This window comes from Siniperca chuatsi, linkage group LG10, assembly GCF_020085105.1.
Source record: "Siniperca chuatsi isolate FFG_IHB_CAS linkage group LG10, ASM2008510v1, whole genome shotgun sequence".
NCBI lineage: Eukaryota > Metazoa > Chordata > Actinopteri > Centrarchiformes > Sinipercidae > Siniperca > Siniperca chuatsi.
This window is the reverse complement of record NC_058051.1, coordinates 21,479,781-21,507,600: the sequence shown is the minus strand read 5'-3', so window position 1 is coordinate 21,507,600 and position 27,820 is coordinate 21,479,781. Positions and strand designations below refer to the sequence as shown.

At 38.8% G+C, this 27,820-nt stretch overlaps 1 protein-coding gene across 2 annotated transcripts; it reads right to left on the bottom strand.

Annotated features, from left to right (window-relative positions):
* nup210 (nucleoporin 210) lies at nt 1–27,401 on the bottom strand. 2 transcript variants are annotated; one of them, XM_044210846.1, is made up of 40 exons: nt 27,236–27,401; nt 26,800–26,939; nt 24,931–25,062; nt 24,161–24,257; nt 23,731–23,881; nt 23,121–23,253; nt 22,686–22,844; nt 22,342–22,410; nt 22,132–22,238; nt 21,396–21,536; nt 21,121–21,258; nt 20,740–20,895; nt 19,288–19,480; nt 18,128–18,273; nt 16,897–17,115; nt 16,445–16,618; nt 15,893–16,085; nt 15,483–15,589; nt 15,007–15,111; nt 14,393–14,494; nt 14,084–14,212; nt 13,726–13,853; nt 13,505–13,640; nt 13,356–13,418; nt 12,715–12,894; nt 12,097–12,177; nt 11,801–11,932; nt 11,354–11,512; nt 10,538–10,629; nt 10,196–10,370; nt 9,353–9,528; nt 7,471–7,691; nt 6,948–7,084; nt 5,671–5,785; nt 4,768–4,911; nt 3,814–4,064; nt 3,468–3,672; nt 2,521–2,643; nt 1,926–1,994; nt 1–1,309 (listed from the first exon to the last, which is right to left on the bottom strand). In XM_044210846.1, the coding sequence occupies exons 1-40, from the start codon at nt 27,394–27,396 to the stop codon at nt 1,206–1,208; spliced, it is 5,643 nt and encodes a 1,880-aa protein (XP_044066781.1). In that variant the 5' UTR covers nt 27,397–27,401; the 3' UTR covers nt 1–1,205. The 2 variants fall into 2 exon arrangements, with proteins under 2 accessions (XP_044066781.1, XP_044066782.1); XM_044210847.1 differs by having other exon boundaries at nt 2,521–2,640.
* Between the last annotated feature and the right edge of the window lie 419 nt (nt 27,402–27,820).

Below are 27,820 nucleotides of genomic sequence, written 5' to 3'. Positions count from 1 at the left end.
TGAACGTGAAAAGTAAAAACTTTAATTAGCAAAGGCAAGAGCATATTCACACAAGCAAACAAACTTGTGTCTGTTATGTGCCGAAAGCTGTTCAGATATGATTGTAAGGGTTGGCTATGAATCTTAAACACAAAAACAGCACTTAAGCCATGTGATCATCACACATTCTCCTCTTACAGTGATACTGAATTTCACTAGCTAACATAAATACGATTCTCCTTGTCAACATTTTCCTTAAAAACACAAATATCTAATTTAAAACAAAGTCAAACTCTTATGTCCCGGCAATTCAACAGTGCTACAGTATTCTCTTACCGGAAATGCGGTCAGGAAAAAAGAAAACAAACAGAAACATTACATTTTCAGAAATGAGACCAGGTCACATTTGATTGCTTTTGCACTGAAGCAACACCGGGATAAAAACTGAATGATGGTTCATATTCCTTAACTGTTTCACATTAAATGAATTCGACAGTATGTATTGTGGCTCAAAAACTCAGTAATGTTGAATAATGGGGAAGTTAAATTTCCCCCAAAATGCCCAAAACAGAAATAAACCAACCTTTTCCCGGTTAGGATTATGCACATTTGAAGGGTTATGAGGAGGACGGTTTCAGTGGACAGCATCTTCACAAAATGTACAAGCTACAACATAACGAAGGGCATTTTCCGCTCATAAAAATAAACATTTTCAAGTTAACATTTGCTTTCTGTAATACAAGAATGAGGTTCATCCTGAGTTTCACATTCCAAATTTCACATGTCAAATATGATAAGTAGCACACAAGTAAAGACCAAACAAACACAAAAAGCAACCTTATTTAAGTCAAACTAGTGATTTGTTTTTTTAAGCAATCTTCAAACTCTTCGAAAGATGTCAGTTAATAAAGGAGTGGTTTTGTATAAAAGCAATTTCCATGGCAAACCACAAAAGATATATATATATATATATATATAAACCTGTATCCACACACAAAAAAAACATACACACAAAGAAAATAGCCCTATTATTATCATCTTGCAGATCTTTTAAGATTAAGTTTCATTTAAGCATCTGTACCAACATGTGAAGACAGTTGAATGAAACTGAGATTTTGCAGTCACATCTCATAGCATTCCTACTGAGCGACAGAGGCACATTCAATACGCATTAATGGCCTGTGGTGTTCTACTTTTGAAGAATACAGACCAGACATAGATCTTCATCAGGACCTGTAGTCTGGAGAATAGAGACGCGACCTGGGGCTGCTGTTTGGGTCCGTCCTCGGTATTCTGTGATTGAAGGAATTTGCTACTGGAGAGTCTAAGCCTAAAAAAGAGCCACATATAGCACTGAGTAAATAAAGCATCTATAGCAGAATAGACCAGTCACTTTGTGGAGAGAAAATATTATAAACAAGAAATAAATGGAGCAAATCAGTTAACTTGGACAAATATGGCAGAAGGAAAAGAAAGTCTAATTCTAAGTCTAATTTGTACTGGTAACATGCATAAATCCCTCCCAAACATACTGTAGCAGCCAGAGCACAGGCTATAAATTGTGACATCAAACACCACCTGCAGCGGCATCATTCGCAATAAAATGGAGACTTGGGGACTGATACAATGCTTTTTTGGCTTGGTTTTACATCCAAATGAGCTTTAATTTACGATGGGTGAGGTGGCATTTCTTCAAAAAAATCTATTCTGACACCTGGAAATTGTCCTGGATGCTGTCAGAACCTCTATCTTTTCTAATTAATTCTCAGTGGAACTTTACAGCCTAGTGGCATCACATTTTTAGAGGTTGAGCAACCTTCTCTTTACTCATTTGAAACCAAAGCAAGATGGAGCTCAAGTGACATTTAGTGGTATATCCCTTTGAATGTGTGCTTTAGTCTTTATTTACTTAATAGCTTTAGTGGGAAGGTGTCACAGTGTCCTACCTGCAATGGGTGGTGTCCTGAAAGCAGGATGATAAGCTTGTTCCCTTGGAGAGAACACAGTGTGGAGGACTGCAGGGGATAAAACAAATTTAAAAACACATCATCACAGTGTTTGAAGAGCTCAGTATCAAAAAAAACCTCCTGGGAATCACACAATGCTTTCACAACTTTAAGTGCTTCAAATCGCAACCTCCCATTGATGAAAACAGATTGTCAATTTATGACTTCACACTTCACTTGTGAAGGAACTTGTTCCATTCCTTCTGTTATGAAAGACAAGATGACCCAGTGCCTTGCAATGTTGGAGGTGTTCATTTTCAAATATATATAAAAGAAATTACAGCATAATAACAAAAGTAAAACCCCAACACTGTACTGTACACTCCAGTCTCAAATAAACTAATTCCATTAAAGAAAGAATGAGAAGATGAAACTGAAAACAATTCATATGAAACCAAACACTTACCAGTGCATAAAAGTTCCTTATTATCATACAAAATAATCCAGGTATTCAAACCCTTTATTTGTATTACAGTACCTCTGACTACCTCAGTCTTACAAACATAGCATTTCCTACAGAAATGAGGTGACCCACCTATGATGATGATAGCTGTACCGGCCAGCAGAGCGAACAGGGTGAAGAACATCATCTGGTAGCAGTTTATGAAGCTGTGCAGGGTGTGGCCCTCCTCCATGCTAACAATTGAAAGAGGAGCTGCTGAGAGAGAGAGCGCTGGATGAGATTAGCAGGCTGTCAAAACCTCCTCAAAGTGCTGAGAACAAACGACACACTAACAAACATTAGCTATGGCACTGAGGGATAATGATGCTTGTAACATGGAAGTGAAATTTGAAAACTGAATGAAATTATGGTTTCTGAAAATCTGCTTTGTGCTTATGCCCTAAAGATGACAGAAATATTATTGAACGATACATTGAGTTTTCTTTGTTAAATAAGTTGTTAAAGAAACGCAGAAAAATAGCTACATTCTGAAGCTATGTCAATACACAGATTTCCTTTTTTCATGACTACTTTTAGGACTGTCACTTTTTAATTCATTTTAAATTTAAACTACTGTAAGAACACGGGAAAACGTTAAATATTCAATCTGAAATCATCTGTTCAAAGTTTAAATTCTCAGTGTGTAAGCACAACAGGCCGTGACTTGTACTCCAACGTTCCTTCTACAAAGTATTTTAGGATTAGGCTATGTGGGTTGCATTGAATTTGGTCCCTTCTGCCATAGCAGCCCTGAACAAAGTGCCTCGCTGACACTGCTGTGAGCAGTATGTATGAATGTATACATGAAGATTTTTTGTGTTGTCTATATCCATATGTTTCTGTGCTGTACTGGCTGTGAAAGCAAATCTCCCTCTGGGACAATAAATCTAAACTAAATCGTTTGTTCAAACTTGATTTTTTGAAAAGGTGACAACCCTGCTACCTTTCCCGTGACCTTACACATAACGTGTAACAACATGACCTTGTGGCTTGAGGCACAGTGACTTGTCATTGTCATTTGCACTAAAAGGATATCTGACCTTGCTTGGCAGTGTTGGAATCAGCCACGTGAATCAAAGTGACTGGAATGATGAGACTCTGGCCGCAGGAAGTGCTGCTTATGGAAATAGAAGCAGAGACTGCTGCCTGAGGGTCCACAGCGCTGATGGTGTACTTTGAAAAACTGGGTAAGTCATGGTGTACCTCCTTCTCTTGGACAGCAATTTTGGGAGAAGTAGACACCACCTAAAGACGTGGAAAAGCTTGTATACATATATACTTTGTTCTTAAAAGGAAGTTTATTTAAACAAGGCTCATACTAACTGTAAAAATGCAACAATGCCACATTTTATTAGAGGTTCTACTAGAAACGATGTTTTGCCTGACCTCCATGTTGGATAGGGCAGCAGTGGGGCCGTAGATGGTGAGCTCAGCTGATGGGTGCAGGTTTGAGAGCAGCAGCTCAGTCTGGTCAGAGTAGAGGCCTGGCTCTATGGGCAGCACAGCGCTGACTTGTTCCCCAGAGAAGGCACTGCCCTCCAGGCCTGCCCTCACCAGCAGGTTGGTCATGGACATGCTGAGTACACGGGTCTGTTGGTCAGTCATTGGCTGCAAGGTCATGGAACATGTGTAGAGGCCTGGGGCAAGAATTCACAGAGGGAAAGGAGATGGTTCAAGATTGATGTGTGCATTTGGGACAAGAAATGACTAGGACTATGTCACAGTGTGTCATCCCTAGTGTCAATGTGGTCTCAAAAAGGTGCAATAAAAGGTAAAACAATATATATTCCTGCTCAGTTCTAATCTTTAAATTTGTCAGGCAGATCATTTCACAACCACATGCTCCCATTAGGACCTCAGTGGGATTCAGCTGAGTTGTTACAGCCTTGTACACACACAGTGGATCCCCTCAGAGATAAGCCAACAATTAGACCAGTGCTTTCAAGCAACAGGGAATCGCAGTTCAATAAATCACCTGGACACCTTTTATAGTCCCTGCTAAATTCACTCCAAGAGCAATGCAGGTATTGATTCTGCCCTTGTAAACAGTATTTTCCAGACAGTCATCCAGAGCATACGCATAAACAGTACGTAGGTTAGGTTTAAAAGTAATTTTATTTTGGAAAACTGAAGGCTTCTAAAAAGGGTAGAAAATTATGTGAATGTCAAAACAAGCAATATTAGTATGGACAGTTAAGAGATAGTCTTCAACCAGTACAATCTGTGTAAAAGGAAGGATAGCCCCCACACCAAAATTAAAAATTCAGGACTGGACCCTGCTACGATGCCCCAAATTAAACCATGAACGGGATCTCTGGTCTGAATTCAGATCAGCCTTACCAATGCTGGAGTCAAAGCTGGTGTGTGTTTTGAAGACATCATTAGCAGAGAAGTCAACAGCACCGGTAAAGCTGAGATGGCAGCTGACAGAGGTTTCTGGCTGCAGCTGAGAAATAGCTTCAGTCTGGGAAGAGGAACAGGTTCCTGCAGGGTAGAGCACACTGGCATAAGATACAAAATCTTTGTGCTTCATTACACACTTATTAATTAAAAAAAAATTATATTAATGCCTGATTGATTTGATCTTTAGTTTTTCAGTAGGGCAGTTACAGCTAAGAAAAGCAAAAGTTTGACATTTAGGGAAATACTCTTATTCACATTCTGGTGGAGGGTTAGAACAAGAAGAGAAGATTGAAACCACTCTAGAGTCTGTCCGTTGAATATGAAGCTACAGCCAGCAGCTGATCAGCTTAGCACAAAGACGGGAAACTGGGGCAAACAGCTAGCATGACTCTGTCCAAAGGTGACAACACCTCTAAAGCCTACTAATTAACACTTTATATATTGTTTGTTTGATCCATACAAAAAGAAAGTGTAAAAATTACAATTTGCTCTTTTAAGGAGATTTATACGCCAGACAATTTCTTGGCTCTGAACAGCAGTTGCCAGTCAACCAGCGGACACTTTATAACATGTTAAATAATGAGCTTTACAGGTGCTGGTAGGTGGATTTTGTTACCATTGGACAGGGCCAGGCCTAGCCGGTTCCCCCCTTTTTTCCAGTCTTTGTGCTAAGCTAAGCTAACAGGCTGCTGGCTGTAGCTTCATATTTACCATACAGATATAAGAGTGGCATCAATTTTCTCATCTAACTCTCAGCAAGGAAGCAACTTAAGTGTATTTCCGAAAATGTGGAAATATTCTTTTAACTAATACTTCACCAAAACTGAGTCAGTTCCGTACCAATGAGGTTGGTCCCTTTCTCTCTGGTAGTGAGTAGGACCTTTGTTTCCTTGCCGTTCCTGACAGGTGTAGCCTGCGCCATAGCTGCTGTCCTTGTTGTTGCTTCTACTACTACCTACAGAACCAAAAAAGAGAAAGAAATCAGCTAATAAATCCTAAGAAGAAGTGTGCTTGGAATAATCACATTATAATTTACATCCACAACTAATTGAACTGTAGATCATTTCTTTTGTTAGGTTGTTTATGTTTGGATATCTTTAAGTTTGCTAGATGTTTAATGTTGTTGTTAGTCAGGTTTCCCCTTGTGTCTGTCTAGGGCTAGTCTATGTGTGTATATAACCTTGTGCGTCATTTGGAAGGGAGGTCTGTTAAGTTATGTTGAGTTAGGCTGAAGCTTTAGTTTCTTTATTGCTTAGTTGACCTCCTTTGAGTTTGGGCCCTGATTTTTGTATTTTTCTAGTTTCTTATGTTATATTATGATTTATTTACCTTTGTCATTTATTATCAAAATTTCCAACGTTATTTAAGCAATTTTTCTTTTTACAATTTTGTCCTTTTGGCTTTTTTTTTTACTTGGTTCCTGACAATTGGTCTGGTGTGATTGATGTAAACAATTATTGTTTACATCAATCACAGTTAAACAAACTAATTAAAACACAGCTGAGCATTTAATATAACATTACTGCTACCTTTATCAATGTCACCTCTCACACTGATAAAAAAAATAAATAAAACATCTTCATTCAGTTAATTTCGTTAGAATGTTTGAGAGCGCCTTTCTGTTTAAAATACCGCACACCAAACTCATGCAGGTAAAATTCAGCTCACGAGCAGGAAGGAGCATGACTGGATGGAGTATGGTGACACTCTGAAGCAGAGCCAATTAATCCTTTCCAGCGGTAATGCCATGTACACACACATTAGGCAGAAACAATGTGTTACTGAAAGGTGATGACGGATATACTATACATCTGTTGTACTCTTATTTTCATCGTGACATATTGCTGAAGGATTGATACAGTATGATGCACTGGCAGAGACGATCAAAGTCTCTGGAGAACAGAGATGTCGAGAGTAGAAATAAAGAGACCAGAGACATTTGCATAATTAGAACACTCGGCTACAAGAACTAAGAACTAAGTTCTTGTAGCTCGTTCATCACAGCCATGACTAAAAAGGGACACAATATATACCAGGGCACACTTCATGCTTTATCACACAGTCTGTCAGTGAAGCATTGCAGGTAACATAGTAGTTACCACCTACAGATAACATACCTCTCTGTATGTTTTCAAAATACCAGGAATCTCATAGTACACGGTAACTGTCCCAGAGTCTCTGGCTACTGCTGTACCACTTTTGGGGTCCACCTGAAGAACACCATTAGCTGAGGAGCTCCAAATACCATGACCACCTGCAGAGAAGGGAAGATAATGTCCAGCTTTTGAAAAATATGTACACTTTGCTAAACTAAATCGGCTTATAATATGCAATGTCAAATAAATATAGGGATCTCCTCAGCCAAAAGAAGAACCTTCTTCCTTCCTTAAAGGAAATTGCCAGATAGATACTTCTGATTCCACTTAATCACAGAGAACAAATAAAATTTAACTGCATAAAGATTGTGGAAGAACACAAAAGTAGATATTACATAACTAGACTGAGTGACAAATCTAAAGCCAACATTTTTATTAACTTTCCAAATGTTTTTCCTTTGTGCTTTCTGTTGTTTTTTCTGATCACTTACACATATACACAATTCAGTATGTCTGTTGAGTAAAAAACATGTAGATATCTCACCATCTGGGCTGGTTAACTGGGCAGTGAAGCAGACCACATCCCCCACCACCAGTCTGTGGGTCTCATGTGGGTGGATAGCATGCTCGACAGGTAGTGGAACGTAGTCCGCCACACCCACGTTTTCACTGTCCCACACTGCAAGAAGAGTGAGGCCTACGTTGATCGTCCTTACTGTCAGAGTATGGTTACCAGGACCAATCCCCACCTGCACCAGATCATCTCTGCAGGACAGAACAGATGTACAAATTGTATTATGTATTAATTATTATTTATTGATCTATTTTAAACACTGAACAAGGAAAAATTTAGAGGAAACTGTACTAAAAATACTAACATTGGAAGACATCCATTTCATTTTTTTAACTTATGCTGAAGCTTCATATTAGCTTCAGCTGAACTTTTTATTTTTACACAGAACGAGGACTGTGGATTTTGTACATCATCACTTACACTGAATTGTGTTAGTATACTCTCCAGTAGAGAGTACGGACAATTACAGCAACCAAAAACTTTTTCGACATACATATAGGCACGCAAGTATTAAGACAGACTTGAAAATTTGCGAACTAATACAGTTTAAATTAACTTATTGTTACTTAGGAGCAAAGGCTACACCTAATGCAATTTCCCTCTTTGTACCTCGCTACAACACCCCATGCTCCTGTCATTTTCCCCCATTTGATCCTCCGTTCATCACCTTGTGCTCAACTCCCCTAATCCTTTCATCCACGAACCTCATTCATCCCCCTACACCTTATCTGTCATTCCATTAAACTAATTTGCAAATATAAATGGCATTGTCTTTGTTAAGTGTTTTATTTCCTGCTGCAATAGTTCTACATCCTATTTCTTTTTCCCCCCCTTAAAGACGTCTTGCTTTTGGCTTCCATCCCCAAAGCATATGTTCTGAACAAATGGGGCCAAACTGCTCCCACCTCAGATACCAGTAAAATCTAATTGGCTCCTTGGAGACTCAATAGGATCTAATCACAGGCCAACCCTTTTAGTCCCAAGACTATCAGCCCTTTACCACTCAGATTTTGATACTTTTCCCCTAAAATTCTCTGTCAGCACCTGGAGAACAAGGTTACAGAATCAATTTATTGTGCAGACAGATGAGGGAGTCCCTCATTGGGAGAGCAGCAATGCTCCTCCCTGCCCTACAGTCCCATTCCCACTCACTCAGGTGGAAATAACTGCATCTGAAATTAGGTTGAAGGAACAGCCCATTATATTAATGTTGTGAACTCCACGCACAACCTGCGACTTAACTCTGCCATGACCTCAACTACTCTGGTTGTTTAAACAACAAAGAGGAATGGTATGGTGTATCATAGCACTGGCTAAGTATAGAAAATATTGTTAATGTTGAGGATATGTCTTGTGTGGATCAATATCATAAAAATACACCATGTCAAATACATTCAAATAAAAAAAAATTGCCATTGCCATTTTTACATTGTAACAATGTAGAGAACAATGATGGATAAACACCTTCTAAATGAAAGACATTTTCTGTTCAGCTGGTACAGGGTGAGTAGTTTGTGGGTTGACAAGACCTGTCTGGCAGAATTTGAAAATACAAAGAGACATTAGGTCACACAAGGCTGGGTGAGGTTGCACGAATAGACCACTCCAAGAGAGTGGCCTTGGTACTCTCTCCCTATATATAGCCCAGAACAGCAGGATAATAGCTTTTCAATCTTGGGGCACTAAACAAACTGCAAAACATATCCTCCTCCATCCTCTGCCTGTCTAGAAGTCATGTTTCACTCATTGAGTCACACTGTTTATGAATGTATGAATTATGTCAGTAAATGGCAGCAACACCTGAAACAAAATGAGAAGTGTTAAAGAACCTATAGATTGTGTGGTGATATACCTGTTTGTGGAAAATGTAAGCTGGGAGTTAGAGCTGTGTAGGGCCTCTCCAGTGCTGGCATGAAAGTGGACAGTGAAGGTGAGCACTGTGCCCAGGGGAAAGGCTTTCAGGCTCTCTCTGGTGTGCGTGTAGAGCACTGGACTGGTACTAAAGCGCACATAGGACACAGGCACCACCTGAGGAGTGAAGGGAAAAACCAGTGCCGCACTTAGTAACTGTAGGGACAATGTCAACTGTCATTTCAAGGGTCAGTACTACTGTTTACGATCACAGAGTGGCCATACACCTTACTGAGAATTAGCCTGTAGCAGATCTAACAATACAGGCTCAGAATGATGACACATGGTTATGATTTGATATACTGACAATATTTTTTACAAAGGTGCTATATAAAAATCTATCATGTCAGAATATCCCTTTTGTATTCTTGCTGGGGCCTAACATTGAAATATTGTACAGTAGATTCTGGGGCAAAATGAAAAGATAAAAATCGAAAAACATCAGCTTTTTTTCTTTATAGCCATGTCAGCCATGCTTTTCCTATATAAAACCAAATTGAAAAACAAAAAACATTGCCTAGATGTACGTCTTCTATATTAAGAAGTTATTTGAACTAACCAAACATCTACCCTTTGGAAAGCACAATTCTTTAGCTCTACAGTGCATATTGTCATATTTTCAAACCATAAACTGCTGTATCACAATTAAGTATTTAACCCTTATCAATTAAACTGGGTCATTTGGAATGTGAAACATATAAAAGTTTCAGCAGACTGACATACACAGCTTATATGATAACTACAAAATCTGAAACATTTTCCATGCAGTGGCTCTCAAACTGACCTTCAAAGCAAGGATGAGAGTTTGATTGACACCAAAGGTCTCTTGCGAGGTGATCAGCAGAGAGGAGATGCCAGTGAGAGAGCCAGAGAAGAGGAAGCCCTTATCATCGACTTGAGCAATAACAACCTGGTCAGGGCAATCCAGCATCCGGTAAGAGAGTGCACCCACACCATCCCTATTAGACAAAGAGAGAAACACAATCACATCAAGTTGATCAGAGTTCTCGACACGTTTCTGTCACTTTGCATTGTGCAATGAAAGTTGTTGGAGAAATCCACACATTTGTCTGTGCACATGCTTTTAGAATAGACAAAAAGCCCTGTGCAGGCACTTGTAACTCACCTGTTAGTTTGGAGTTTGAGGGCTGAGTTCGGAGCCATCAGTAACTCCCCAGCCTCCACTTCAGGATTAAGCATGTGTAGCTTGTCATAGACCTTGATCAAAGCAAAATGTTGAAACTAATTATTAGAGGGCTTTAATCATTCTTTGATGTTTCGGCACCAGTGACATGTCATAGATTAATTCAGTTTGAAGCTGGATGCATTCAGCTCCAACTAATCTGCAGTCTTATCACTTCATAAAGTTAACAACTTCAGATATTCCAAAGCTCAGCAACTTCAGTGCTCTGCTGCTTAAATGCCAGCTTTCTCTATTATGAAGAAGCAGCCATGATAAGCAAAATAGTTCATAAAAGGGGTCTTTAAAAAATATCTGCATATACTGTAAGGACACACAGATACAATGTTTACAGCAGTGCTGTCAAACACACACACATGCAACAAATAGATAGAACTACCTGTTTAGGAATGAATGACTCACTATACCTCTGTGCCAAATGTTTAATATTTATTTAAGTACGATTTTTGTTAACAGAGCCTGAGAGTCTATTTTATTTATGGTTTTGGTTGTGTGGTTTTATTTTATTTATGTTTTATTAATATAGGATATTTTAATATTTTTTTCACATTCCAATTTCAATGTCTGAATATTCTTAAGAATTAAAAGTTCATTGGTCTTTGAAAGGGTGTACTTGCATTACTGTGCTATTATATTATCATTGGCATAAAATTGTCTTAAAATAACAATAAATTTGTTTATCGCAATTATTTCTGGGACAATATATCGTCCAACAAAAGTAGTTGACAGGCCTAACTGTACCTGGATCTGGATCTCATCTCGTAGCTCCTGCAGATTCCCCACCAGCTGCCCAGCCTTGGGGTCAGTAACTCTGAGCACCACCTTCAGCCCTGTCCGCCCCCTCGTTCTTCCAGTCACCCTCATGCCAAAGTTGTGCTCTGACTGGAGCTCCATGTTAGCCTGAAGGAGACAGGCACCATTATGATAATGGAAAAAAATAGCAGTAGCAAATCAAATAAAAAGGCAACAGTGATGAGGAAGCAGGGACAAGGCAGAGGCTGACAAGGAAGCAGAGACAAGGCAGATGCTGGCTTTTTTTTTGTTGTTGTTTTTTTAAAATCATACTGTAATGCAGGGACAGCACATCTTAAGTCCATCTGATAAGAGGAGCCGAAAATAGGAATGGTTCAGTGGCAGGAACTGCTTGTGATATCAAATGCAAGATCAAAAAACCTGAGTGAAGGGTACCTCAGTGTGTCTTGGCTGGACATCCAGAATGTCTCTCTTGGTGGTGGACCAGTGGAAGGTGAGGCCAGGTAAAGCATTGCCAAAGGAGAAGGGTGTTTGACTATTGGTCAGACCCATCACATATACAGGCATCTAGAAAACGAAAGGAGATGAATGAAGCGATCAGTGAGTACAATATCGCCCCTAGAAAGTGCTGAATAAATTTTTTTTAAAGTTAATTGCAGTGCGACTTTAAGTAGTAATGCTTAGATTTTGGGTAATTGTTATACTGTAGTTCTTCTCCAAAATAATCATACCTGTGCTCCTGTCTTCATTCTTGTGATAGGTGCTCTGATTCGAATGGCTGTCAATTGCACAACCTCAACTTCTACTTGATCCTGAGGACACAAGAGAATAGGCTTTTCATCTGTAAAATCTAAGTGAGCCATACACTAGTCCACATCATCTATGTTAGGGCTGCACAATTAATCGAAATATTATCAAAGTGCAATATGACCAATTGTAATATCCAAATCACAGAAGCTGAAATTTTTTGATAAAAAGGTAAAATGTGTGACAAAGCAGCATTACTATAAAGTACTGTAGTGCTGCAGAGATGCCCTGGCCTACAAATCTTTTCCAGATATAAGAAAACATGTTTGTTTGGTACAGACCCCAACAAATATCACATCATCATGATTGTAATAGTTTTTTCAGAGAAAATGAAAATTGTGATGCATAAATGATCATTCCCTCTAATTGTGACCCATATCGCAATTGTAATAGCTGTCAAAATAATCGCTATATGATTTTTTTTACCATATCGTGCAGCCATAATCTATATATATCTATCTCTATCTCTCATATATATATATATATATATATATATATATATATATATATATATACACACACACACACACACACACATTTACCTGAGACACAACAACTAGCTTCCCAGTCTCTGCATCAACAGCTTGGACCAGTCCAGTCACAGTGACATTACCAATGGTAGCACCCCTGACATGGCCCATGCCATTAACAGAAGCTGTCTTCTCATTGGAAATAGAGAAAAGGATATTGGACTGAGGCTGAGGGCCACCCTCAGATGTGATCTATAAATGACAGCAGGAATGAAAAGGGGAGGGATAGTTTGAAAGAGAGAAACAGGAAAAGAGAAAAAATGAGTATCACTCTTGCATGAGTGACAACACTGACAGTTTAGTCAATAGCTTTCATCAGTGCAAGGTCTGATAATTTGCTGAAAGCTATTATCCTTTGTGTATTAAACTACTCAAGATTAGAAAAATTATGTGCAGTGCATTTGTATTACTAAGTTTAATGTTCAGTAATTAGGAGGCCTCTTGGATAGATGGTAAATGTTTTCTAATTAAAGTATGAGTTGAGGCAAATGAAAGGCGAGCTGGATCTTTAAACCAAGAGCAATTAGGCTAACGTCATCTTCCAGAAGAGTCCTGGCAGAGGGCTCTTTTGGAAGATAAACTGAACTCTTCTGGCAAGATGAACTGAGGCCAGCTGTTTCCAGACAAAGCTTAAGCATCAATATTACACATACCTGCATCATTGCTCCAATTAACAGAGTCATTTTCCTTGGAATGAGTTTGAACGGTGGAAATACCTGGAAGTGAAAAGAAAAAGTTACAACCTGTGCAACATATGCAAGAGTCAAAATTTGATATTTTAGAAATTCACACAAAATTATACCTCAATTTGCTGAGGTGCAGATGAAATTTTTCTCCCATTTTTATCCACAACAACAGCTGACAGAGTGGTCTGACCAATAGAAATACCTTTCACCAGGAAAACAGCTGTATCATTTTCTGTGAACTCCACTAATGGTCTGCAAAAAAGACATTTCGAACTTTACATGAAGCCTTGCAAGTTCTTACATCCTCATCCTAAATGACAAGTTTCACATTACTTACTTTAGAGAGACTAGTGCAGAAGCTGCCTTGAGTTTAAGATTCATGAAATGGAAATAGCTGGCTGGGAAGGGCTTCTTATTATCATCCAAGACTCTGACATAAGCTCTCACAGATTTGCCAATCTCCACCTGAAATACAGATGAATGACATCCATCAATAGGGAAATAATTTCTGTTCACAGGCAGGTCAAACCTAATGATGCTAATTCAAGACAAGCTGACATTCATAAAAATTGGGAAGGAAAGTGCTAGAAGAAGACAACCATATGTAGTGCTTAGATGTCATTGAGACATTTCAGGAATGTGTGGTGCAGTGTATGGACCCTCCAAGATGAGGGATTATGGGGCTGGAAACTGACCTTGTCAACCACTCTCACGTAAACCTCCAGGATGTCAGAAACATGTACTGTGGCCTTGGCAGGTGCTGGAAATGCCAGACAAAGGTCATGAACCATCACCTTCACCTCCCCTGGGTGGATGGGTGAAACCTGGGCACACACACAGCAAATCAAAGCGATATTTTCATTGTCAAAATCTCAAATCTCTGCATTCAATGGAGCATTTTTGAGCAGTATGGATTTCTTGGAGATTACACAGTATGTTGTTTAATATCACAATTGTGTATTCCCCTGAACTAATCCCACCACAGTCCAGATGGTCCTTCTTACCTGAGCTGTTCCTTGGGCCTCCTGGAATACCACGTCCACTATCCCTTTAACACTGGTATTGACAAAAAAATAACCGGAACCTTCTCGCAGGGCCAAATTCGCCTGCAAAATAAAATCAATGCCTTGTGACAGTGCTGAAAATTAACTGTCACAGTCATGTTTTTCTGACAGCCAGCTGGCCTTGCATGTGACATCAAAGGGGACCTCTGACCACACTCACTCTTTAAAATCCTCTTACACAGGTCATTAGCTGTTATTTAACCCCCACACCTGCCAAACACTGCTCCTATAGCACACAGGATTATGAGAAGGAGGCCCACTGAGGTAGAAGGGCAAGGAATATTAATTTTCCACTGTGTAGTAGAGCAATGATTTTCAACATTTGAATTAATTCAATTGTTACAAGTGTGATTAACTTTATTTCCTTTTTCTGTTCTGCATGGTAAAAAGACTAAATACTATCCTTTATGATGAAATATCAAATGCAATTTTACTCTTTAGTAAAACAAACCATGAAAAGCTAGTGTGTCTGTCAGTGTTCACCCTTGTGAGGGTAAAGAGGTAAGCCAGTGATATGTATGTGAGGCCACAGCAATGATAAATCTGTCACTTACCTGCACATCTGGGTGGTTGTATATGGTCACTGTGTCAGGAGAAACCTTCACATCTTCAACCAACAGGAGCTCCAGAGTGGCTGAGACACGAGTCATTGGGTCATACTGTCCAGAAGAAGAAGAAGTGTTGAAAACGAATTAGTGTTATGGTTACAAATGTAAATATTATACCAACATACATTACAGTATGCTGGTAATGCTAGATTATGAAGGCAAAACTGGAAGTATAAATGAAAATAGGTAAATAAATAATAAGTTAAAGCTGGAATAGATCAAAAGAACAATAGAAGAAGCTTAATTATCACATGTAGATGCAAGTTTATTGGGATACAGCATCACTGAAAAGAGTATAACTTGCACTCCAAACGACAAAATAATTTAAAAGAACAACATTATACTAATATTTTAAATAATGTTCAGAAAGTGAAAAACATTTTTTGACATGTCTCCGTGGTTGAGCCACTGTTTTCACTTACTTGACTTGGAACTTTGGCTGCTGCGAGATGTGAAACCTGGTAACCCAGAGCTGTCACTGTGATGGCTGCAATGCCTGTCTGATGATGGACAAGAACTGTCCGACGTCCTGCCACAGATGACAACAACAACAACAACAACAAAAAAAACAGAAACAAAACAGTAATTACCAATCCAAATTATCTATAGAAACAGACAGCAAAAACACACAAAAAATGTATTCCCAGTGATAGGTGAATGGATAATTCCCCGCCTACCTACGCTGTCTTAGAATTAAATCCTGCCAGAGCTTTCTCTCCTGCTTTTACCTCATTACTTTCCAAAAGAGTAAAGTTAAGCTGACAACCCACTCTTTCTTAAAAACAAAACACAAACTGACTAGAAAGATTTAAGGCAAGTCACAATGTTTTACCGTGAAGTTTCATCTGTTTGTTGCCATCCTCGAACAGCAGCAGCTCCATGGGCATAGTAGGTTCAATACTGGCCACCGACACCTTGGTTGATTCCCACAACATGCTCAGAGAGCTGAAGTTGTCAAACTTCCTTCCTTGTTGATCAAAAGCGGCCAAGTCCAAAATGGGGTTACGGTAATTTGATACAGGTACCTAGAAAAAGGTATTCTTGATCAATTAGTTTTCCAAACATTATGCTTCCATTATGGAAAAAAATCCCCATTAATAATCATTATCATCATTGAGCTAAAGATATTTTTAATAATTTTACAGGAGCAATAATGTGTAATAGTCTTTTTGTAAGTTAGCTGTCGCTTTCTTCAAATGGCAGGTGTCTCCTTTTAGAACTAAATAATTTAAAAACCATTTTACAAACACCAAAGTGGCATTTCTTCAGTGATTTGAATGTGTAAATCAATGTAAAAACAAATACCAGTATTAAAAAGGGAATGTAAGCAGCTAGACACGCAAGGAAAAGCTTTTTGACCCTTGTGAAGGGACCACATACATACCACTTGTTTGTTCTGCTGCAGCAGTGGGCAGGTCAGGTCCAGCTGTGGGCTGGTATACACTGGGACCAGGGTGAAGCGAGACGGAGGGGCACATACAAACTTGACCACTGCCGGCTCCACAGCAGGATAAGGATTGGTCACACTGGCCTTGTTTCCCACCATCACCTCCAGCACCTGAAGAATAATATAATGACAACTCTGTTGAAAGCTGAAAAATACTACAGCTATATTTCTTTAACTATTCTGAGCCATCACAGTACTACAGCGAGGACACGCCCGTATATACAGTGGTAATATTAATAACTATAGGTAGATTATAAAGCTAGGATTTCGAGCTACTGTACTGATTTTCAAGATACAAGGGGGAAAAAAGTTATGAAATCTAACCATACAATTCTTCAGTTGGCGGCATGAATGGTCAATAGAAACAGTATAATTTCAGTAGATCCCACCTGCTCTCCCAGGGCCCTGCAGGTTGCTCTGACCCAGTGCTGGTTGTAGTTGTGAGATGAGGGACTGCTCAGAGTAAGGCTCACACTGGCCTCATCCTCAGCTCTCAAGTTGCAGAAGAACTTTGAAGGCTCTAAAACCCAAGGTCGTGGCCCGCCCTCAAACAACATTTCTTTAGATGATCCCAGAGTCACCACAGCCACGGATACAGGGTCAATGGCCTGCCAAATATTATGAAATGTACAAGTTCATACAGTTACAGCAGGACACTTTCAGGAAGAAATGCTTTTACAAATGTCAACAGATTTGGGGAACCAAGATGTAATAACACAGAATGTAGGTCTGCAAAATGTCACAGATAATTATCTATTTATATCAGCTTGGCCATTCTAGTATTAAGAGGAACTTAGTTGGGGAAATGTTAAGCTGAAATACACAGTATTTCACAGCAAGAAACAAAATTGGGTCAACCTTTAGCTGCCAGGGTAAAACTAGTGAAGAAACATTACAAAAATGTTTGCAATATTTTGAAGAATAGTACTCAATCCCATGATAAAAAATATATACCCTCAAAAGTGGTGCATCAAACAGCATGTTACTGTACTGATAACCTGAATGTAATATGCAAGAAAACTATCAGTGGTTCAGGAGTGACAAAATGTTTCAAGATAGATTTGGTCACCTCATCAAAATCTGTGTTATACTGTTTAAATTAAGTACTGTACCACAACAGTTTCAGTCACTTTCATTCCTGTGCAGTACTAGAGCCCAGGCGTAGAAAACAAATCAGTGTAGCAAGTGTATAATGCATAATTAAAATGCACAGAGGAAACCCAGGAGGAGAAAATTTTAACATTCGCTGATCATCGCATTTCTGCCTTGATTGCAAGGAGAGACTGTGCGTATGAATGTGCACATGAGTGAGTTGTTTCCTAAGAAGACAAAAGCTAATTGGTGCTTTGTGGTGAGTTGAAAGAATAAAAGCAAATCACAACAAAGACTTCAGGTAAAGTTCAAGATTATTACACCCTGCAGATGCCCCATAGCATTCAAAAAGAAAATGTGTATGGTAAGTATTCTATTAAATAAACAACGAAAAATTACCCACAAGGAAATTAGCTTTTGGACATGAATAATGGAGGCCTTGAGAAATATCCACTAAGAGGGCAAAATGGTACATCTCAAAGTTGATGATGAGCAAGGTCCTGGAAGGACAAAAACCTTTGGACTCACTCTGAGAGGAAGATAGGCGGCAATGGTGATCTTGGCACTGAGGTAAACGTTGCCATGGGTGTAGCTGACAGTAAGCATGGTGTACCCAGGGGCCAGGGCCTTGGCTCTCACCCCGCTGCAGTGGTCCTGGCCTGGAGCCAGCTTCCCTGGATCAGGGCACAGAGGGTTGGAGGAAGCCAAAGAGTAAGAGAGAATGCAATATGACAATGTACAAATAACCACAATTGTTCACACAGGTGTACTCATTTATCTTCCTATCTTAAATCATGCTGGATTACAGAGGAGTCTTATTATTTGTCTCAGCCCACTCTTCTGATTAATAATACAAGATTCCAAAATGAAAAACTGTAGATCTTGCTAACAGAGGAACTTTCAAAGAGATAAATGTTGTAATGACAATCTGAAAGGCATAAAAAATTTAAAATGCTTCAGTGTTAGAGGGGATTGTGCCCATACTGTTTGGCAAGTACAGGCTACTACCAGTGTTTCTCATTGAATTTATTTGGGTGAACGACTAATACGAATTTGCCAAAAAAAATGTTTTACTCATATTTCTTTACATACATATTTAATACATATTTTAAACTGCAGTTGAAGATGTGAATTGAAAATTGAAGTTTCCTGTACTAGTGCTTTCATGGGAGATTGTAGAGATTGGAAAAATTAAATAATTAAAGTTTGTATTACAGTTATTACTGCAACAACCACAATGAACACAAGGGGTGCCCCTCCTACACGACACACTGGACTGAGTAGTAGTAAGTAGACTACGCATTTTCATGAAAGAAAGTGAGCAACATAATTACCCTCCTCATATAAGCCCCACATGTATGTTCACTAAATAAACCATACCCACAATACACTTTCATGCCTACCTCTGGTTCAACTGGCCATTAACTGGTCAAGAGGTGAGATCAATCATAACTCATATTGATTAACACTAAACAGAGTGATCAATGAATGAGAACCATTAATGAGCATCCACTGGTTAGTGACATTAACTGAATGCCATTCTACCATGAGTCCATGAGTAAAACCATCCACAATATGTGACGACAGTAAACCAGCTGCTAGACAACAGGATATTGCGTTATTATTATTTTTTTTTAATAAAATGTTGTTGCATCAAAATACGACCCAGTCAGATCACCCAGGCTCACCGTCTAGTAGTTGGAAGACACCATGGTTCTCCTCTTCAACCTGCAGGTCAAAGTGGGAGCAGTCACTCAACATGACCCGCTCTTTCTCTTCCAATAGGCCAAAAATCCTGAGGGGCAGATCCAGAACCAGGCCCACCCTGGCCTCTACTGGGCAAGGAGCAAAGTCCATGGCCACAGGCTCAACAACATACACCTGAGGGAATACAGGATCAAAGAGTATTAGATTAAGGGCTGGGAGTGACAGTAAAATGGGGAGAGTCAAGCTATAAGATTGCAATGTATTTTTACAGCTGCACAAACAAGTTAGATGTTAAGATTATTATATGTCACAATTTTATGTTTTTCTGATTAATAATAAGCACTTCAGATATAATTTATCATCTTTGGTGTTTTCAATTATCTTGAATGACCTCCTTAAGAATATGAAATAAATCCATTACATGTGACAAATCACACTTATATCCATCTTTGAAAAACGTGCAGCAACACCGAAGTCAAATGAGTGTCCAAAGTTGGAGTTGTTCAAGTGCCCCCAAATTTTAACATTGAAATTATTTTAGTTCCAAAAAGCAGATACATATATTTTGCTTTGAAATGCATGTAAAATCCAATGATGCCAAACAAGTAGGTACATTTTGTGTACAATCTGAAGTAATTAAGCAGTAGCTACTTTGGGAACAATAATGATGAGGAGCACTTTTTTAAGTGTCCATATTTTCCCCAGTGCTCTTTGGTGGCAGGGACACATGACTTTTAAAAGCCCCTTTTAAAAACAACTGAAAACTTGGTTTAAAATCTTAAGCATGCCTCAAAAAAAGATAAAAATAAAATAAAAAGATAAGTGAATAAGTGGTGTGGTTGAATCGACAGTGGCCTGGCAACATGAGTTTCACAAAAGTCATCACATTTTCAATCAAATATTGCTAGCTGCTGATTGGTGCATGGGAGTATGTGACAGCATCTTTTCCAACTGAACCCCGCCTGCATTAAACCAGCAAAAAGAGCACATATAAAAACACCACAGACAAAACTCTTGTGAAATAACCAAAACTGTCTTGGCAGAAAATTGCTCATAGTAAGAAGCTGATTTAGAAAATAGGTTTTTATGGCTTTTAAAATAAAGAAACAAGGTTCACAACACCTGACAAAAGCTTAAGTTGCCACAATATGAAAGTCTTAAACTCCTTGAATCCTTTGGAACAATCTTTGTGGTGATCACTTGAGTTTGAATGTCTACCCTTCAAGTGTAATCTTAATTATTTATTAGTGGATTGTGTAAACGAGGAGTGAAAATATGACATTATCTGCTGCTACTTTGACATTAACACTTGTATTGTTACTGTATGTTAAGGTGCAAAAGTACAATTGACAATCATGCTGACTATAAAACTAATAAAATCATTAATCAAAAGTAATCAGGATTATAATATAAATTTTTCAAGATCAACTTACCTTCATCTGGCCAAAGTGTTGTGGGTTGCGTAGATCATGAGCATAAACTACACTGACGCCAATGTCACTGACTGTTGTCATCACTCCTTTCACGGTCACTGTGGCGACAGCTGTATTGGAAGAAGACCAGCTGAAATTTCCACTCCCTCCTGTCGCCTGTCACAAGCACCAGATAATAAGAGTCATCATATGCACCAGAATGACACCACTTATTGGTAGAAATGACAAAAACGTGAGTTTCATGGCAAAGTATGAATAAGAGTAATCACTACAAACACTGTCTCATACAAAAGGTGTCATACACACGACACTTCCGCCATATGACAGATTAAAAGCCATTCAAGCACCAAGTCTGCATGCATTCTGAAAGGGAATAATTACCTTTATTGTGTACTGATAAGCTCCAACCTTGGGCTGCCATGGAAATGTGAGAATACTGGGACTAAGCACTATAGGGTTGTAAATTTCTACATCCTGTTCATTGTGGACTGGATTGGCGAGTGCATGGACCCTTCCAGTCTGAAACAGAACAGAGGCCACAGGAAATGATCAAGCTCTCTCTACTGAAGTAGAAGAAAGGGGCAGAAGGTTAATGCAATAATGATGTTCAAGCTGAAATACAGATTGTTAAGGGTCACAGTTGCAGTTGAACTCACTTCATCCACAACAGCTCTTAGGGTAGCATCAATGAGAGTTAGGCCTTCTTGGAGCGCTTTGACACGATGATATGATCCATTTGGAGAAGATTCCAGGAGTTCAAAGTACTCCGCAGGGAAACCAGTGCCAATACGGACATTCTGCAAAATCAAAATAAACCACACGCCTTTGTATGCCTCTGGATAGAAGCCTGGTTTGAAACTTTTACAGACTCTGAGGTAATTTTTTAATGTTGTGTGTCAAGATCTTGATTTGTTCATACTTTAATGGTGACCATTGTCTCATCACTGGTTTGAAATATTGGCTAATAAAACTCATAGGCTAGCGAAGGAAGGCTCAATGTGTACTAAATCTCTCTTCTCTAATGTCTCTCAGATGTGTTTCAGGCTGCATCTGATTAAAGATGACCAAGGTTTGGTTTTCAGTTTTCCATTATACAATAACTAGGAACATCCTATTCAAATTATTGCAATGCAGGCTCTTTATCACCTCTAATAAAAACAAGCAAGAAAAACAGCTTAGACTGCTTATATAACTACAGCAGAGATTGTGTTCTTTACTAATGATGAAATATGAAATATCTGATTTTCTTATCTTCTATTTATTTTAGAAGAATACTCCTCTGACTTTCACAATTACTGTCACATTATCTAGCGTTAGATACAGCATTCACACAGATATACAATTAAATTCTTTTAAAAAATTATCGTATTGATTTTATTGAAGCATACTTACATCAGAGAGGTACATTTTGCTGCCGGATTTATCAAATACTTCAATGAGGATATCATATATTCTGCCTGTTTCGAGTACCCAGCTGTCTCCTGGATGAATTTTAAAACCTAATCAAATTACAGAGAAAACAGAGGTTAGCTACATATTTTAAGTACTGGGACTATGAAACACTTTTTATTATGTTCTCAATGTTAAGAGCAAGAAACAGACCTAGGTAGCCTGGTTCAACCACATACAGAGTGCTGTTGGGTAGGCGAGACACTCCTTGCATTCGAAGGCCTAAGATGCGGCTAAGGAAAATTATGCCAGACAGACAGACACACACACAGCCCTAAACTTGCATGATTTTTGCCACATGTACAATACTACTCCTAATTTGAATTTTAATCAGACTCTATGCTGATAAAAACCAATATTTGGTGTAAGAACACTTCATCGCTGCAGTAAACACAAATTTCCATACTATATATTATCCGCTAAAGATGTTAAGGCAAAGTACATGACATTATACCATTATAATAACCGAGTGCAAGTACAATTTGTCAGAAGGATACTCTTATGATCCAGCACCACGTTGATGTGTCCCAGTTGAACTGCCGTAACTATGGAGGTGCTTTGATCCAGACTGGCCACAGCAACGTCTTGGTTGCCATTAGGGCCAACCACACTGTTCTGAAGGTGCAGTTCATACTGATCACAAGGCATAGAGAGCTCTGGACAGAAACAACACAAACACAAAGTAGCTTAAGAGCTGGCCTTTCTGTACTAGACAGATTTGAAATGGAAAAAAATGGCACAGCTGCTCCACTCATCTGGTCACAGTGAGTGACATCAATGACTAAACCACATTCATATTTTAGCTATCAAACTAATGCTTGAACGTCATGAGCTGTAAGTTTACGAAATACAGCTTCAGAAACAAAGTAAATACATTTTTTTAATTGAAAAAAGTTAGAATGGACTTTATTCTTCACTAAACAGAGTCAGACCTGTGATTGTGCCCTGTCTTATCTTCAGGACTTTGTATCGGATGGAAGTTCCCGCCAGCAAGTAGACATCATGTGCAGGACTCAGCAGGATGTTCTCTAAAATCAGCAGTCTCACCTCTGCTGCACCCACATCCTGTGGCACGGATACCATAGTTACGGAGCAATACAGCTTAAGCTTCCCGCCTTAACAAACTAGAGTAAACTTATTGCAGTGTTAAAACATAAGGATATAAATCAAACCAATACATTTAAACTGCACGTGGCAGTTGGTTAATTTTTTAAATATTTTATATATTACTGAAAATAATGTTTCCATAAACAGACAGATATACAACTTAACTGTCACTACTGCTATGACATACTTATAAGGCAGGAAGGAGTCATTACTATGCAATCTGTTGCTATTTTTATGATGTCTGCATCTCAGTAGATGAGCAGAGGACAAAATTTAACCAGAACTTATTCTACTCTTCTGATTTCCTTTTTTTCTATTTCTATTCTAATAGACCAGAAAAAAGTGAGGCTGTCTTTGACTCTAACAATAAATTATTTCAACTTTGTGCTGGTGTCAACAGCCAAGAAATGTATCTTTTGTACCCCCACAGCTTACCTTATACAATGGCTCTTGTATTTTGGCCTTCAATTTAGCATGTCCTGTTTTCAGTCCTGACACCAAAATAATATCGCCCTGTTTTCCAACACGCTCCATTTCAGATATATATCCAAGGGGTGTGTATGTGGACTCAGAGAATTTAAGTACCCTGAAAGAGAGAAAAGAAAGAGACTCAACTAAGTATGGCCCCTTGTAGCTGACCTCAAGAATGATTCATTTTCAGAAGAGGAATCAATAAGTAAAACAGAAACATCACACTATTTTGGCAACAGGATCACTGTATCAGTGGTTTTATGGTTAGCTTAGCACATCAGTGCAGGTTGAAAGGTTTTGTCTACTTTCAGTTAGATTTTCTAAAAAAAAAAAAAAAAAAAATTACAGACTGCTCAGTGGAGTTTGAGTAGAGTATTAACACAGGGAAGCCTACCGTAATGAATTGTAAGAGTCAGAGAATCCATTCACATCTACGTCTTTCACTAGGGTCCAGTCAAACACTAGACCTGCAAGGGTGCTGAAGGTGTTTCCTGCAACATAAAAAAGGATAAGAGTCAGACCCTATTTCTTTAAGTCACAAACTTTAAATCTAAACACATGTGTGTGAGAGTTGGTGAGGAACAGAGAATATTTGCATAGACCTTTCAACTTGTGTTATAAGGCTGAGGTCACTATACTTGAATATATAATGGATGCTGAGCACAATTTTCTGAAAGCTCCTGGCAGTCAAATTAGCTAAAACAAAACCAATAGGAATTTCATTACAGGATACTTTCTGACCCTTTGAAATCTACTCCATCTGAGGAATCTAAAATGCACTTTGAAACCAAAGCAAACAAAAACAAAACACCAGGCCCTAGAGCCATCTTCAGAAAGAATCAGGCTTTAGCTACAGCTCATTAAACTAAGTGTGTCTGCCCTAAATGGAACCAGTCAAACAACAAACAGCCACCTCACAGTACCAGCCTGAAGGGAAAGAAATCGCTGCCTAGAGCCAGCTCAGTCATTACTCTGCATAGTCTTTAAAGAAGCAAATAAATAATACGGCATGTACTCGTTACAATAGGAAAATGAAGTAATATTACAAGTACTGATGTAAATGATTCTTAATAGTCTTAAGGGGATATTTAATTATCCATAACAGCAGTAGCCTATAATGAGAATAATTTTATCCTGTGATAAGCCAGTATATATATAAAAAACCTTCAGAGTCCAGTGCATGAATTTTGAGTGCCAGTGGTGAGTCCTCAAGATGTAGCTCTCTGGTGGTCGACACTATCTGGATCTCACTGATGATGTCGACAATAGCGTCACAACGCAGCACCTGTCCTGTAACTGAGAGGGACAAACCATCATTTACACAGTACATACTGTACAGTACTACAATATTGCACTTTCACCAAACAAGGAAAAGCTCAGAAATAAATGGCTTGGTGTTCTAAAGGAACAGCAATTTAAAAAGGCAGAACAGTAATTCTTGTTGAGGCACAAAGCATAAAAATCTACCTCCTGACTAAAACACATATTTTATCATATGTATGGAAATGGCAATGGAGAGTGATAGCTCTAAATTATCCTCTGCTCCTGGCAAAATGCTCTACAATTATCTATCAAGTCAAATGTTGTGGTTTTTCTGGTCTTGTAAGTGGGTTGACACATGAGCGATAGATTGTATTAGATTATGTTTTTGGTAAACCTAAAACAGCTGGAGCGAGTTAGGCCACATTCAGAGTTAGTGACTGTGGTCTGAACTTTTTTGTTTGTTTGTTTGTTTAAAAGAAACAATTAAGATGTACCTATGTGGAAGGACCAAATGTGTCAAACTTTCAAAGCAAATGCTCACAGCTGCCAGTTATCCATGACTGGCCAACAGTGTCACAGGCAACAGATGACATACAGCATTTCACAATAGCAAAGAAGGAAGAATGAAAAAGTGTTGTGCAACAGAATGTCCACAAGATGTGCTGCTCTGAAGAGAATAGGGCACATTTTTACATTCTAGACATATTTCTATATCACCAGCGCTTTGAACTGAGACCATTTGAATAGATTACAGCGCACATTTCAGGGTTTACATTTTTTCAGGGGATTTTTACGACATACAGTTGGTATAACAGACACATATCACACCTTATACTACAATGCACATAATGTATACCCTACATACTGCACTTATACCTTGTTCCATGGCTTTACCTACTACAAGCTTTTAGAAATTCTTAGTTATGTTTTCTGAGTTATTCTTTATATTAGTATCGTGCCATAAAATGTCAGTGAATCTGACACTGCATAGAAAACAGGAATAACAGCCCCTGGGGGTGCTGACAACTGAAAGATGAACACTTACTCCCCACTATATAATAATAAACCATAACAATTTGTGTTTTTACTTCTGATGCTCTGCTTTTGCACCATCTTGATCATAGTGCAGTTTTCAGACAGCAAAACTACTGAGCACTGCACAGAAGCCGATTTGAAAACCAAGCCAGCACCAGCATCTTATGCCTATCAAGAAATTCTGGGCTGCTTGATCAAGTTCCCTTATCTAATTTATGTGACGTGTATGTGACCTAAGGTGCTCTAAGTACTAAGTAATCACCATTTGGACAGTATCTGCTCCTTTTAGTTGCAGTTCATTCTCAGAAAAATACAAAAACTGGAACGTGAAAATAATTTCCAGGGTATTAAATTTTTCTCCAATTTTCCAGCTGTTTTTCACTGAAAATATTCCATCTTTTCCTGTTTTTTCACTTTAGACCCTTGCATTGGCATGCCTGTAAACATTTGTATCTATCTCTAAGCAACAATGTGAACAGTCAGCAAAGCACACTTCAATATGGTGGCACATATGCCAAACACCACAGAAACAATGATCTTCAACACCATTATACTAAGTGTCTAAACCTCTCGGTTTCTTCACTGATGCATATTTACACTTTCAAAGGAATTCAGAAAATGTCCAACAGGACCAAATATGCACAAATGAATTTCCTAACTCACACATAGGAAAAAATCTTGGATGAGCTACTTGTGTTTACTAATTGTTCATTAATATAGCATCCATGTATTTACCAACATCTTCAGCCAGAATGATGCTGGTCAGTCTGGAGGGCTGAGTGGAGAGAGCCTGGAGAACAGCTCTCCGGGAACAGCCTCTGCTGCTCTCTTCATCCACAGCCTGGATGCTTGCTACCTCTGGTCTGGTGGAAGACCTGGAAGAAGAAACATGTCCAGGAAAAACAAGTCATGTACATAAGTGGAGTAGCCATATACAGAGTTCTTCATTTGTCACAATAACAATGTTGACGTAGTTGCAGTTTTACTATAAACTTGGATGGATACAAAAGTGAACATTTAGAAATTCATATTAACTTCAAAGGGTTTAGTCGTTTCATTGCCCCCACACATTGCCATGAACTGACTACAGTGTAGTTTATACAGTACTTGGCCATGTGGCCACACATGCCCCATGCAATGTGACACTCACAGGTTTTATCTGCCTACTCACCATCTGTAGCACCCTTCAGTAGTTTCCAATGTGAAGTTAATTTTTGTACTTCTAGCAAGCGGTAGCAACACTTTGGGAATATTTAGTTTTGAGGTACCGTTAACTTGAATAACGGTTATTAATAATAACAATGCCAACACTGATAATTTTAACTGAACCATTTCCGCTTCATAAGATTGCGGAGATTTATTGGCAGCGAAACCAACGGTTGAATGAATGAACGCTAAGATTCTGTACTAGCTAAACTTCCCCCGTCCCATTAAGTTAGCTGTTTGTGCAGTAGTTTGGGAGTCGCGGCTCTGAGACAGACGTTTATGTGAACGAACATCGCTACTGAAGCTATTTCTCAACTCAAACACACGCTGTCTTCCTGCTCAGTTTCAGATTGTGTCAGTAACGTTAGTTAACGGGGAGCAGAGCAGCCACATGATGATAACAGTTACAATGTCCCCTAGTTCTATAATTCAGGTCCTTTGCTTTGTTTATCTTCGAAGATGCCTCGAATCACACAGCGACTATTGATTTTAAACTCTCAGTTTTATATTAATGTATACAGTTAGCAAACGATAGCTTATAATACGCATA